This window comes from Acinonyx jubatus, chromosome X, assembly GCF_027475565.1.
Source record: "Acinonyx jubatus isolate Ajub_Pintada_27869175 chromosome X, VMU_Ajub_asm_v1.0, whole genome shotgun sequence".
NCBI lineage: Eukaryota > Metazoa > Chordata > Mammalia > Carnivora > Felidae > Acinonyx > Acinonyx jubatus.
This window is the reverse complement of record NC_069389.1, coordinates 104632972-104647517: the sequence shown is the minus strand read 5'-3', so window position 1 is coordinate 104647517 and position 14546 is coordinate 104632972. Positions and strand designations below refer to the sequence as shown.

Sequence of the window (14546 nt, the reverse complement as noted above, 5' to 3'; positions counted from 1 at the left end):
CATTCTAACTATTTAAAATCATTGATTTAATTCTTTTTTGTACTCAAACCTATAAATACTCGCTGGAAGTTCTGTTTGCAGAAATTCCATGCCAATGGGCAAGACCAGAAGATGGGCTGGAGGGGAGTAAAAAGATTCATGCAAATTCAGCCTATCTGGGTTTAAATTCTGGCTATGCCACTTAGTAGCCATGTGGCCTTGGGGCAAGTTACTTAACTTTTTTTCTCAAAAATTACTTATCCAACTTGTTGCAACATAGCAAGTTAGTCAAAGTATGTTGAATATTCCTCAGCCCATAAGTCCCACTATCACTTTGATGCACATCTCCTGTCCCTGGTTCTGTATCCTAGTGATGGTCTGGGCCTCATTGTCCTCTTGGGTTAGCTGTACCAAAAAATTGTACCATAAATGTGTTTGAAGAATACACATGATTTAGGATTTCCTGGTGAGACAATATCCTGGATTATCCATTTGTAATAATTTCCAGGTTAACCCAAAAACTGCAGTGAACCAGAGAAAAGAAAACACAGAAGTACAACTCTGGCCAATTCAGAGAGCGTACCATGGACAATAGCCTCAACATAAACTCAGATCTATTTATTAGGATCTATTTATTAAATGGAAGCCATGTGAGATTTCAGGAGCAAACATAGTGTGCCTGGTTAGAAATGGTGGCTACATAGATAACTAAGGAAACATTATAGTATATTTTACTTGATTTATTACAAAATTTCCTTTTTGTAATTACCTGACTTGTACTTTTCCAGAGAGAAGAAATGAAATCTAGTACTGAACCGGTACATTACTTCTTACATAGAATTATGAGTTCATCCTCGTACAATGAAGAGGATCTGCCTTCATTTTCTAGGTACAGTTAATTAAAGCAATACGAGTTGGCTAAGAAAATAGAAATGAAATGAAATTATGTTGGTGGGAAGCATGGGCCCCTCAGGTAAACCTGTGAGGAAGCCAGTGTCTTGCCCCTCAAACTCCCCTCAACTCCTTCCCCTCGTTCCCCTCTGTGGTTACTTCCTAGGCCTCCCCTTTCCATCTTCTCTCTCATTCCTATTTATCTGGTCTCTACTTGCTTCTTTCTATTACAGTGGTCTACTTAGTATAGTTAGATTAAGTCTTAAATGTGTCAGACTGGAACCTAAGAGACAGGCCCTGGATCAACAATAGTTCCTGCACTAATGGCCCACTGAAAGGGCTTCCTACTTAGTTTCCTTATGTACCTAAACACTCAACAGTGAGGCACTATTACAGGGATCCCCAAAATGGAGGAGTTATGTAGGTTGGAGCATTCAGGGAAGAATTCTCAAAACCAGTAGAGTTTGAGTCAGGCCTTAAAGGATGGATGAGATTTAGATAAGTCCATCCAAGTTGGGGGAGACTGTGAGAGAAAGGCTGGACTATGCAATATTTATAGGAGACACTGTAGACTTGAAGTCTGGTTAAAACTTTTTCTAGAGTAGTCCAAACATGCCTAAAATTGTTTTTATGTTTATAAAAATATTCACAAACTGGGAAGAGGAGCACTTTGCATCATGGGAGAAATAGGGTATAAGGAGAAAAATCTACCTGATGGCAACTATATTCTTTTCCACCTCGCACTATGAAATTAAGTTTCTTTTTGACCTGATGCCATTTTAGGACAACTACCCCTGGCCCACCATTGATCCTCTCTCCCTTTATGATGGTTGTAACATACAGGTAATACAGTATGTTACATGCAGTATTGCCGGCAACTCTCAATTATTTGTGTCACTGAAGAAGAAAAGAGGGCACATACAAAACCAAACAAAAGTCGATGTAGCAATCATTTTCACTTGATTTGAAAACTCAGAGACATACCATTCCAGATTTACTTCTATATGAATAATGATTTTGACAGATTTTTCTTTAATTTAGCCAGTATTCCTTCATATATTAAATACATAGAAAATGAAATTTCTTTATCTTTTTTTTTAGTGGTGGTGATCGTCCCTCAGATCCAAGTGCCATAGTATCAGAAGGTTGGATTGATTTTTTTTCTCAATTTAGATTCTATTTAAAAAGACTTTGTTCAGCATTGATAAATTTCCTATTGTGAAACATGAAGTTAATGCTAGAATTTCTAGTAGGTTGACCTACTTTGGGGGTGTAGTTAACATAAGCTGACTAGTTTGCTTTTCTTCTCTTCTCTTCTCTTCTCTTCTCTTCTCTTCTCTTCTCTTCTCTTTAGAGAGTAAGAGCAGGGGAGAGGGACAGAGGGAGAGACAGAATCTTAAGTAGGCTCCACACTCAGCACAGAGCCTGATGCAGGGCTCGATCCCACGACCCTGGAATCATGACCTGAGCCAAAACCAAGAGTCACACGCTCAACCCACTTAGCCACCCAGGCACCCCTAGTTTGCTTTTACTGAATCACTAAGATTTCATTAATAATTCTGGTATAAAGTACATGGTGTGATATTAAGAGTTTAAAATTGCCATGCTCCTGTAGGAAATATGAGTTTATCACATCTGTACGTGGACTAGAGCTCATGCTACTAGGATTTAATCATCTCTTTAAGAATGTATGCTTGCATTGCATAACTAGCTTAGCCCCAGTAAAATATATAAAAAGCTTTTAAAGCTACAAATTAAACCTAAATTTATTTGTTCATGTTAAAATCTTGCTAGGGTAGATTCCATTTTATCTTTTGTCTCTGTTAGAACTGACTCACTAAAATATTTACAATTCAAGTTTTTGGTCACCTATTCTTTTTTTCTAACATTTATTTTGAGAGAGACAGCGTGTGTGGGAGTCAGAGAGGGGCAGAGAGAAAGGGAGAGAGAGAATCCCGAGCATGCTCTCTGTGGGTTTCGATCCCACAAACCATGAGATCATGATATGAGCGGAAATCAAGAGTTGGATGCTTAACCAAATGACCAGGCATCCCTGGTCCCCTGTTCTTTCAAACTGTAAAGGATCAATGTGGTTCTCACAGTGACAGCACTGGCCTAGAGGGGGGAGTGTAATGTTTACTATAAAAGTGGCCTTGAAAGTCAAACTACAGGGCTGGAGTTGACCTTAATTATTTCAAGCCTGCAGCCCACTCAAAAAGTTACTCAAGAAAGCTATCCTCTCCACTTTTAAGTGGAAATAAAACTTATTAAATGATGAACCATAGAGTATTGTTAAGTTGACCAGAATTCCATGAGCAGGTCATAGTCAGAAAATGATGTAATGTACCACTGGTGTGTACCCTGCAGTATGGAATCATCATAGGATATTAGAGCCAGAAAGAAGCCATCTAATGTAACTTTACTTTAAAGATGAAGAATCTGGGGCACCCAGGTGGTTCAGTTGGTCAAGTGACTGACTCTTGCTTTCAGCTTAGGTCATGATTTCACACTCGTGAGTTCGAGCTCCATGTTGGGCTCTGCACTGAGCATGGAGCCTGCTTGGGATTCTCTCTCTCCCTCCCTCTCTGCACCTCCCCTACTCATTCTCTGTCTCTCTCAAAATAAATAAATAAACTTTTAAAAATTATTTAAAAAAATAAAGATGAAGAGCCTGAGGTTCATGGTGGGGAAGTGACTTGTCCAAGGTCATACACTGAGTCAGAGTATAGATCCCAAGTCTCCTAAACCTGAATCCCATTGTATTGTTTTCCTCAATTTCATTGCACTGCATTATGCTTAGTTCCTACATCCTTCGGTAATACTGCACCTCTCGAGTTTATTCATTCAATCACATTCAACAGAGATTCTCTGAGCACTTTCTCTGTGCTAGACACTGTTCTAAGTTCTAGAGATAAAGCCCTGAGTAAGAGAAACAAAGTCCTTACCCTCATTCTAACTTGGGATTCAGGGGCAACATAAACACAATCAATCTAGATAAGAATAAGTACCCCCCATCTCACGTAGGGTAAAAGCCAGAGTCTTTACAGCGGCTTACAAGGCCCCACATGGTCTGGATAGCTCTCCCTCTCCCCACGACCTCTCTGACCACCTCTTCTTAGGATCCCTCTTAAGCACTCTACTCCAGCCACACACGCCCTTATACATGCCAGGCATTCTCCTTTCTCAGAACATTTGCTCTTGCTGAGCTGCCTGAAACATTCTTCTCTCAGAGATCTGCATAGCTCACGCCTCACTTTCTTTAGATCTTTGCTTAGATATCATCTTCTAAGTAAAGCCTCCTCTGAGCACCTTCTTTGAAATTGCAACCCCAGGGGTGCCTGGGTAGCTCAGTCGGTTGAGCATCTGACTTTGGCTCAGGTCATGATCTTGCAGTCCATGGGTTCGAGCCCCGCATCGGGCTCTGTGCTGACAGCTTGGAGCCTGGAGCCTGCTTCAGATTCTGTGTCTCCCTCTCTCTGCCCCTCCCCCACTCATGCTCTGTCTCTCTCTCTCTCTCTCTGTCAAAATAAATAAACATTAAAAAAGATTTTTAAATTGCAACCCAGCACTTACTACCATCCCACACTCGCTATCCTCCTTCCCTGCTTTAACTTTTTTCCTAGCATTTATACCACCTGATAGATTGTATGTTTTTACTTGTTTGTTGGCTATCTCCCTCCCCTAGAATTTAGCTCCATGAGGACAGGGATTTTTGTCTCTTTGCTATATCCCCACATGCCTAGAAAGAAGGCACATAGTAGGCACTAAGTAAATATTTGTGGAATTCATGAATGAATATGACAAAAAGAAAGAAGAGCCAACATGATAGAGAGTGGCTGGCTAGATTAGTTTGGTCCAAGAAGTCCAGAAACATCAGACCTCAATGACAAAAGGAAGCAGCTACAGGAAGATCTGGAAGCAGAGGATCCCAGGTACAGGGTACAGTAAGTGCAAAGACCTTAGGATGGTATGAGCTTGGCATGTTAGAGGAAAAGAATAAAGGCCAGTAACAGGAGCCCAATGAGAAGAAAAGTGGTATGAGATGGGGTTAAAGAGATAGCTAGGGGTCAGATCACATTAGGGCTTGTTATAGACAATGGAAAGGAGTGTGGATTACTTTTTGGGTTGCAGCAGGAATCCTGCAGATTACTTTTTGGTTGCAGGGAAGTGATATAATCTAATTTATGAATTAAAAAAAAATCCCTATGGCTACTATTTGGAGAGTGAGCTGAGTAAGGATAGGGTTAAAGCAGGAAGACTGGTTAGGCGGCTTTAACAATAATCCAGCCAAGAAATGACGGTGACTTGGACTAGGGGTATAGCAGTGGAGATGGTAAAAAGTGAACAGATTCAGAGTGTATTTTGAAAGTAGAATCAGCAGGACCTGCTAATGGAGTGGATGTTGGAAGTGAGGAAAATAGAAAAAATCAAGGATGGGTCCTACAATTTTGGCTTGAACAACTAAGTGCCTTGTGGTACCAGATGGTGAGATGGTTGGGCAGTGAGTAGCAAGAGTGGAGAGGGGACAGGGAACAAGAATTCTGTTTGAAGTGTGTGAGAATGGGACCATTAGATACTCAAGTGGAGAGATCACATGAGCAGTTGGATAGTTTAGAATTCAGTGGGGAGGTGAGGGCTGCAATACAGATTCTTAGTTTCACAGACAATAAAATCTAAACTTGACTCTATCTGGCACTCTCAAGTACCTGGAATTTTTCCATCCCCTTTTTATCAAAACAACTTCTTAGATATATCCAGAAGGGTTGCTATGTACTTAGACTAGACGTTTAAAAAATTATATTGGAATGATGCCCCGGACAAACCCAAATGGCCCCAATCATTAAAAAAAAAAAAATCAGTTCGAATATGTATAGTACACAAGACTTCCTAAGGCAGGAAAGTACATTCAGATACCTTAGAATAACTAGCAATTGATAATAAAATTTATTGGATATTCTGGTTAACCAGTTTCATTAGATAATTCAACTATGGGATCTCCTCATATTGAAAGTATCTGAAGTTTTAGTATATTTTTTCTAGAGCCCTTGGCCCAAAGGGTAATCCAGAGAGAATCTTTTCATCTTGGTCCTTTATGATTACACGTGTATAAAATATATATTCAAATACATACACATTATTTCATCTGGTCCTCTTGTGAGAAAGTAGTCACATCCCCATTGTACATATGAGGAAACAGAGTCAGAGAAGTTACAGAACTCACCACTGTTCACTGAGCTCCATAATGAAGCTAAGATTCAAACACAGTTTTTCTGACTCCAAACACGTCCATTGTTCTACTGTTCTCTCCCTCCCTAGCTGTGGGTCCTTTTGAAACTTCCCTCTTGGTATCATCTCTACCTCCTAAGGCCAAATGTAAGTGATGTCTGTCAATCACTGATGTCTCCTGGAACTCAAGATAATGCCCCAGTGCTCCCCTGATCTTCATGGGAAGCAACCATTTCCTAAGAGCAGCATCGTCCTTTCCAGCCTTTCTCTAGCTGGCAGCCCCATCCAGTTCTTTTCAACTCCCTGCAACCAGAGAGCTATAGGGGTCCTTAGAAATCATCCACAGCCTAATTTCCCATTTTACAGATGAACGAAGAAGCCCACAGAGTTTGAGTGGCTGTGCAAGATGCACAGCTAGTTGCAAAGCCTGCCTTTCCTGATGTGCTGCCTGGTGTTCCTACCACATTACCCACTGTCTTCCCCAGTTGGGGAGTGAAGGACCAAGACTTGTGCCCATAATTCTAGGGGTCTTACCTCTTTTCAGCTTTTTCTGTTTGCTTAATTTCTGTGATCCTTTGTTAAATTATTGAGATTATTTTTGTGCCAAAATTTGTACATGTCTCTGAAATAATTGTTTTTCCAATATTGTATTTTGATCACAGAAAGTCTTGAACGTCCAGATCTGGAAAGGGCAAGCACAATTAAGGTAAATATTTTTCACTGGCCCCTCATTGTGAGCTAGTGAAGCCCTGATAGAAATAAGGGACTGCCTTCAAGTGAGGGACTGTATTGTGTGTTCTGAGGTCCATCAGGAAGCACTCCCTTGTCCACACCCCCCATAGTGCCTTAAAATAATCCCGCACAGTTTGGTCCCTGTAGCCTCTAGAGAAAAGCTGAGCAGGAGTGAGTCCCAGTGCACTCCCAGGTAGACAAGACAAGGGACCTGGTGGGGGCAGAGAGGGAACGGGTGCTTCAAAGAGGAAGGGGCACTGCTTGAGGGAAATCAGTGCTCATTCCAGCTACTTCCCATTATCCCTGAGCACTGACCCTTCATAGACAGCTTTCCAAATGTCTGAGCAACTCCTCAGTGTGATCCCAAGAAATTTCCCTTCCCTAAGGCCCTCTTGGGAAGTTTCCAATAATGGCTGATGCCACAGATCCTCCTGGACCCTCTTCTCTGTTTTGTATCACTTTTGCTTCTCTCTATGATTGCTTTAACCTCTCCCCAGCATGCACACACATGCACACACATGAGTGTGCATACACACACACACACACACACACACACACACGCCACATCAGTTTTCCAGGCACTTCTCATTTAGCGATGCTAACATCTATTTCACAACATCAAGCATCACTTAGAAGCCATGGTTTCCAAGAAAACATTAAGAGGAGAGGTAGAATCTCCAGTGTGGAGGCCTACTGATAGACTTTTCCATTGCCAAGCTGATTCCCTGACTCATCCTGACTCTTTTTGCTGATTGTCCATCTCACTTGCTGAGTTTTTTGCTATTGTAAAATTAAAGACATGATCCATTAAGATATTCAGCATTATTGAGTAGCAAAGAAATTCCTGCTTGCATTCAGCTCCAGAAAAACATCAGTCACTATATACATGAATGCATACACTCTCCATTGTCAGACACAAAAAAGAAGCCATTATATTTCCCTTAATGCCAAAGTCCTTACTATAGTCTAAACACCCCTGTATGAGCTGCCCACCATCTCTCTGCCCAACCCCCATTACCTCTGTGTGACACTCTGTTACCCTTCTGTCCACTCATTTTCACTCCTCTGGATACACTGGCCTCCTTACTGCTCCCCTAAAATGCCAAGCATGCTCTTACCTCAGGGCCTTTGCACTTGCTCTTCCTTTGCCAGGAACACTCTATCCCCAGATAGCTGTGTCTTGCTCCCCCATCTCCTTTCAGTCTTTGCTCAAAAGTCACCTTCTCTGTGAGGCCTTCCCTGACTACCACCATGTAAAATGGAAACACACACACACACACACACACACACACACACACACACAGTATCCTCCCCTATCCTGCTTTATTTTTTGTCATAACACTTAAGTCATTATTCAATCATTCATTTATTTAACAATTTTTTATCAAGCGCCTACTATGTGCCACGCACTGGAGATTCAACAATAAACAAAGCAGACAAACATTCCTGCCTTAATCCTCTGGTAGACTCTCTATTCACTTGAATATAAGCTTCATGATGGCAAAGGCTTTGTTTTGTTCATAACTGTATGCCCAGCACCTAACACAGGGCTGAAATATAGTAGATGCCCAATTAACATTTGTTGAAAGAACAGCCTCAGCCATCAGAGCCAAATTTAATCTCTGTGTTAGGAGTTCCCCAGCTTTCTCCCCGTTAGTCTGATGTAAAGCCATAATTGGAAACTACTACACAGAGTAGAAGTTCTCAACCGTGGCTACACCTGGAATCATCTGGCAAACTTTAAAAACTGATTCCCAGGCCTCACCTCCAGAGATTCTGATTAGTCTGGGTTGCAGCTGGGGCCTTGAGAGTTCTAAAGGCTGGCTACTTTAATGTGTAGCCAGCACTACAAACCATTGACTTCACCTACTCATGTAAGGCCATTTGGGGGCATCTGCCCCACCCAACCCCACCTTCCTTTAGATCAGAAGTGCTCAGCCTGGCTGCACGTAGAGTCAACTGGGAAACTTAGAAAACAAAGAAATGCTTGCCCCACCCTCAGGGGTTCCTGTTCAATTTGGGGTGGAGCTCAAGCATGCCTATTTTTAATATTTCTCCAGATGGTTCTACTGTGCTGCTACTGCTGAGAACCATTTCTTTAGATTGTCCCTGTCCCAGATTATCCCTTTAAATATCCTCTTTTGCAATGTCTTATGTCCATAAGCTGCCTCAAATCCTCTTGGAAGAATTAGAATCAAGCTTCTATGATAATACTCTGTCCTCCTCACCATCAACACCAAACACACTTCTCTCATCTTGCATGTGTTTATGCCTTAGTTTATTGATTTGCCACTTCCTTTTTAACTGCCACCATCACAGAATGGCTACCCTGCAGCCTGGCCATCTCCCCCAGCCTATTTTGTGCCCTTATAGGATCATGCTGCTTCTGCATTCCAGGAGGGGATAAAAGTCCACAGAGCAAAGCCAGCATCTGAGCCCCTATCTCTGCCCTACCACCTCCATGCTACCACAACCCCACACTGCCACTTACTCGCTCCAGACCTCACAACTGTTACGAATTATTTAAAGGGAGATTGGAGTAGTAAAATGGACATCCCTTTTCCCCCTTCTCCCCTTGAGACCCCCCCATGATTATCTTCTCTCAGAGAAGGATCTAAAAATGTTATTTATTCCAAGCTCCAGGAGGGAGGGGGCATGCACGGCTGACATTTTTTTGCAACACTTGAGCCCTTGAAATTATCCTATAGGGGCAGCCCATGTCCAAGCCTGAGGCCAATCCTGGGTGTCACAACAGGCAAGAATTACCAGAAGTCATGCCTAGGAATGGCCAAAATCCCAGAGAAAAATTGAGACTGCAGAGCACCAAGATTACAGTGTATAATGCCACACAGTTGTGCTTTGTCCCTTGAGGGTTTCTACGTACTTCTGGTATTCGCTGTCCAACAAAGGACAGGGGGCTTAAGCTAGTATTTCACCTCTGTCTTGGCAGTTTATCACCCTCTATCAACATGAAAGTGGTCTGGGAAGCCTTTATTCTTCAAATGATGGCATTTCAGGTACAACATATTTATCATTTTATAATGAAGCTCTCAAATATGTCATTCTAAATATAGAAGTTTTGATTATTCATTCCCCCCTTGCAGTGAGTGGCTCCTGTCTTGCAGCAGCCTTACCCACCACCAATATGGGGCTGAAATAATATTACTAACAGTGTATCTAGATTGTTATTTGCAAGTTATAATGCAGTTCTCTGAGTTGAACCTCACAGCAAAGGGGTGACATTTACTGGAAGTAACATTTATTAGGTATTGGCTATGCACCAGGCATTCTGCTAAGTATTTTTCTCACATCCACCCTGGGAAGCATCATATCCATTGTATTGATGTGGAAACAGAGTCACTGAAGTGAAATAACTTACCATGCCATGTTGCCTCTGCAAGTCTTAAAGTCCTGTTATACAGAAGAGAAAATGGAAGCAAATGACCTGCCTGACGTTGCAAAGCCAGAAAGTGGTAGAGCCAGGGCTCTAACCTCACAGTTCCTGTGACTTTTATCCCACATTCTTTCTTCCTACCAGCCAGGGGCTACATCCAGTTGCCACTGCATCTCAGAATGGGTAGTGACCAAGGAAAGCCTGCAGCATTGAGTGGCAAGTAGGAAAGGAAAGATCCCACCTAGGTTTTTGACTGCATGTCCAATCAAATAGGAAAATCATATTCTTCTGGACCTTTAGTTTGACCAGGACACCTCCCCCCAACCCCTGCATTCTGCACATTAGAGGAACTCACTGGCAGCACCTCTGAATTCAAATAACACATTTTTTCTCTGATAACGGCTTTTGAAGGGAGAAATGCATAAATGGCCAACGTTGTGCTCAAAATAGTAAAAAGGCCCACCAAGGAGAATTTATTAGAAATTACAGTGATGTCTGTTTATGAAAACCCATAAGAAAAAGGGGACTTCTCTAGGCCAACACATGCCCATTATGGCTTATAATGTTTTTTTTGGTTTTGTTTTTGTTTTTTTTTTTATAAAATACGGTTTTATCGGGAGTCTAAATCAGTTCATAGTGTGAAGTGACATACTATAGTACTTGGCGTGCATTGTGGCAAATTCAATTTGGCCATAAACACATCTCTTTTCTCATAGCAACCAGTGTCAACCAAGTGAACCCCACTACACTGCTCACAAGCTGATCAAGGCAGCATCAGGGTATCTTGAAAGAGAGTTGGTCTCACCATGCTGGCTTCATTTTGACATAATACCTAACTCCTACTTCCAGCATGCTGTGAATGTCACACCCAGTGATTGATTTCTCTTTCCAGAAGTTTTGCTTTGAAAGGAGTAGGAATTGTTAGCCAGAGGTTTCACTGTGCCCCTAGGGATGAGCTTTGTGTATGCTCTTATTCTAACCAGTGCCAGTCTTTAAATAATATGCAGCATCTACTAGAGCAGTGGCCCAAAGTGTTGTCCAGTGACAGCTTGCATCAGGATCACCCAGGATGCTTATTAACAATTCAGAAACCTGGCCCTTCCCCAGGGCGTCCCAGTTAGTGTCTCTGGGAAATGGGGTCCAGGCATCTGCTTCCTTAACAAGATCCTCAAATTGCAAAAATAAAGTTTCATTTTTCCCCTCCAGTGAGATTTTCAGAACATGGCCTTGCAGCATATGCCTCCATCCTGTAACTGAAAGTCTTTTGTCTTGCTTTTTCAGACTGTAGGTCTCTCCATTCAAGCCTTTGTCTTTGCCTCTGCAAATTTTGACTTTTTCCTTATTTCTAGGTTGTTCTTATTTTATCAACTACTAGCACATTCCAGGACTGCATTATTAATTGGAAAAGCTAAACTTCTCCCCCTTATTTGGGAGTAAATTTTCTATCTGCTACTTTACTTTTAAGCATAGATTCTTGAGATTCCCAAGGTTATATTGCTGGCGAAGATCAAAACCTAGGTAACTGCAAAAGTTATAGAAGAACATTGTCGTTTACTGGAAACAAGAAAGTATGTGGTTTATTGCCCTGTTGTCTTTTCATGACATCCTGTCATGATGCATCAGCAGCACAGAAAATGCTCATTTCGGTCCTTACAGATACAATAATCATTCTGTTAACATAAATTATGATAGACTTTAAGAGCCCTTTGCACAAAACAACTGGTGCAGAAAAAATGGGTCCAAATGGAGACTTATTGGCCACACAAGTCCTTTATAGCTCACACAACAAACAGATCACTTGGGGTCAGTCAACTGAAAATTTACCCAAAGCGAGTGAGAAACGATAACCTTTTTTAATGCACTGCTGCTTTTACCTGGACATTCTGAAATGGACGGAAGTAACATTTTCATGTGGAATTAGCTCCTCAGGCTGTTTTGGATAGTTACCTGATGGCATGAGGGAGACACGTACTGCTGAGCTGGCTCAAGAAGCATCAGGGTGCAGGCAGTACAGAGCTGGCCTGCACGTCAAAGCCTGGGCTCTAATGCCAACTTGGCCGCCTTCCTACCTCATCCAAGGTCATTAAGGTCATCTCAGATGAGGCATCCGACCTTACTGAATGTCTCTGGTTTCCTTCCCAAGAGTGTCAGAAGGAGCAACTAAAGATTCCTTGTGTTATCATAATGAGCACTGAGAAATGTATAGAATTTTTGAATCACTATATTGTACACCTAAACTAATATACCACTGTCTGTTACCCATACTGGAATGAAAATTTAAAACTTTAAAATAAGACTCTTTGTGAAAGCACTTTAAAACTCAAAAGTTTGAGGCGCCCTGGGTGGCTCAGTCAGTTAAGCGTCTGACTTCAGCTCAGGTCATGATCTTGCGATTTGTGAGTACAAGTCCCCAGTTGGGCTCTGTGCTGACAGCTCAGAGCCTGGAGCCTGCTTCTGATTCTGTGTCTCCCTCTGTCTCTGCCCCTCTCAAACTCTCACTCTGTCTCTCTCTCTCTCAAAAAATAAACATTAAAAAAATTTTTTAAAAACCTCAGAAGTTATTATATAAATGATTCCTTCTGAATCCTAAATTATCAGTCCCCTAGCCTGACAGGCTCAGTTAGAAAGCCCAATAAATGACCAGATTTATCTTTTGGTTTGTTTACAGATGCTGATAAGCCCAGTACTTCCAAACAGCGGTCTGAAATGTTGAAGAAGGCATCATCAGTTCTGTCCAAAGTGTTTTCAAGATCCAAGGCCAATGTTTACAGATCTTCCTCAACCTCACCCCCTCACTAGGACAGAAGCTGAGGCTGCTGCTACACCTAACATCAATAATGGTGCTGGCCTTCCTCAAAAAATAAATGGTTTTTGAAACATGACATTGTGTACCACACGCTGATTCTTATAAATACTTTTAAATTCTTATAAACAGTAAGAGCAAAGAATGTACAAAAAAAGGCAGCTGGAGAAAAGAAGGGGTTAACAAATGCTTCTGATTTTGGCATGAAAAGAAGGACTGTCCCTCCCAGAGGGATGTATCTGCCAGGCAGCGTGGGATTCAATCTCTGCTCTTGAGGGCCCTGACACCTTTGCTGGCAAAATAAGACTAACTTAAAAGTGAAAGTGTGACACCAACAAGAGTGAGTCATCATGTATTTTGTGTGCTCTAGGAGTTCAAAGAAGGGAGTCATGGTTGTGAGCTGCAGTGGTCAGGATAAGTTTCCTGGAGGAACTGGAATTGAGGTAATCCTCAAAGGACAGGTAGGACCAGGTAGGCCTGGAAAGTACCAGGAAGGCTTTCACCTCTGGTCACAGAGCTGCATACAATGCCGCCATGTCTGAATGATCTAATTCAGTGCTGTCCAATTATATATATATATATATATATTTTTTCATTCCAGTACAGTAGCCACTAGCCCCACAAAGCTATTTAGTCACTAGTATTGTTGAACAACTGAATTTTTCACTTTATTTCCATTTAAATAGCCATGTAGAGCTAGTGGCTCCCTTACTGGATAGGACCAGTCTAGTTAGTACATGGCCTCCTGTACAGTAGCCCAATTCAGATTAGGTTGAAGAATTCCCTGAAAGCTCATTTCCAAAGTCTATCCCCAAACACCAGTGCAACTGACTCCTCAGAGGGGCTCTGGAAGCCTCCAGGCATCCTCTTGGCCCCTTCAAGACACATGAACCACCAATGTGGCCAGAGGGAGCTTTCCAGTCATATCTGTGCTCCTGCACTTGCCAAAACTCAATTGATGGACAAAAGATAGGCCCCTTCTAGAACACCAAATTCAAGGCATCACAAAGAGCAAATCAGAACCTGTTCCTGCCAGCTGGCCTCAAACATAGTGTTTGGCTAGAAACTGCTTCCACAAGACAGAAACACCACTCTGGTACTGAAACCACCACTCTGGCCTCCCTCTATCCACTCAGTATACAGGAAGATGATCAATCAACTAGTCATTCTCATACTTTATCCAAAAAGGTCAGAGGAAGGTACCAACCTTATCCAAAACTCCCCAGGGAAATATTTCTAGGCAAGTAAATTTCCTTTATGCTGTACTGATAGTCCATAAATGTTAACTGAACTTTTGCAAATAAAATGGCAGGCAGTTCTGCCCAAATATCACCTATCCCCCAAATTTGGCTGCCTTCATCTATTCACTCATTCCTGCCCTTACATACTGAAATTCACCACATGCAGCAGCCTAAGTTTTAAAGTCGTTTTTTAAAGGTTCACAATGACAAATACTGATCTTACATACGGATTTAATTTGTTTTTATTAATAATATAAATCCAGTTTGGAATTCAAAAGTA

The 14546-nt window shown here is 41.8% G+C and overlaps 1 protein-coding gene across 1 annotated transcript in view; it reads left to right on the top strand.

The window, feature by feature from the left end:
- LOC106981567 (fibrous sheath-interacting protein 2-like) overlaps positions 1-13030 on the top strand; it is a 75148-nt gene extending 62118 nt beyond the window's left edge. Inside the window, 6 exon segments of the mRNA XM_053201657.1 lie at positions 768-868; positions 1972-2015; positions 6759-6802; positions 9779-9978; positions 10939-11001; positions 12862-13030. Coding sequence (XP_053057632.1) covers positions 768-868; positions 1972-2015; positions 6759-6802; positions 9779-9978; positions 10939-11001; positions 12862-13021 — 612 coding nt within the window. The 3' untranslated portion in view covers positions 13022-13030.
- Positions 13031-14546: the final 1516 nt, after the last annotated feature.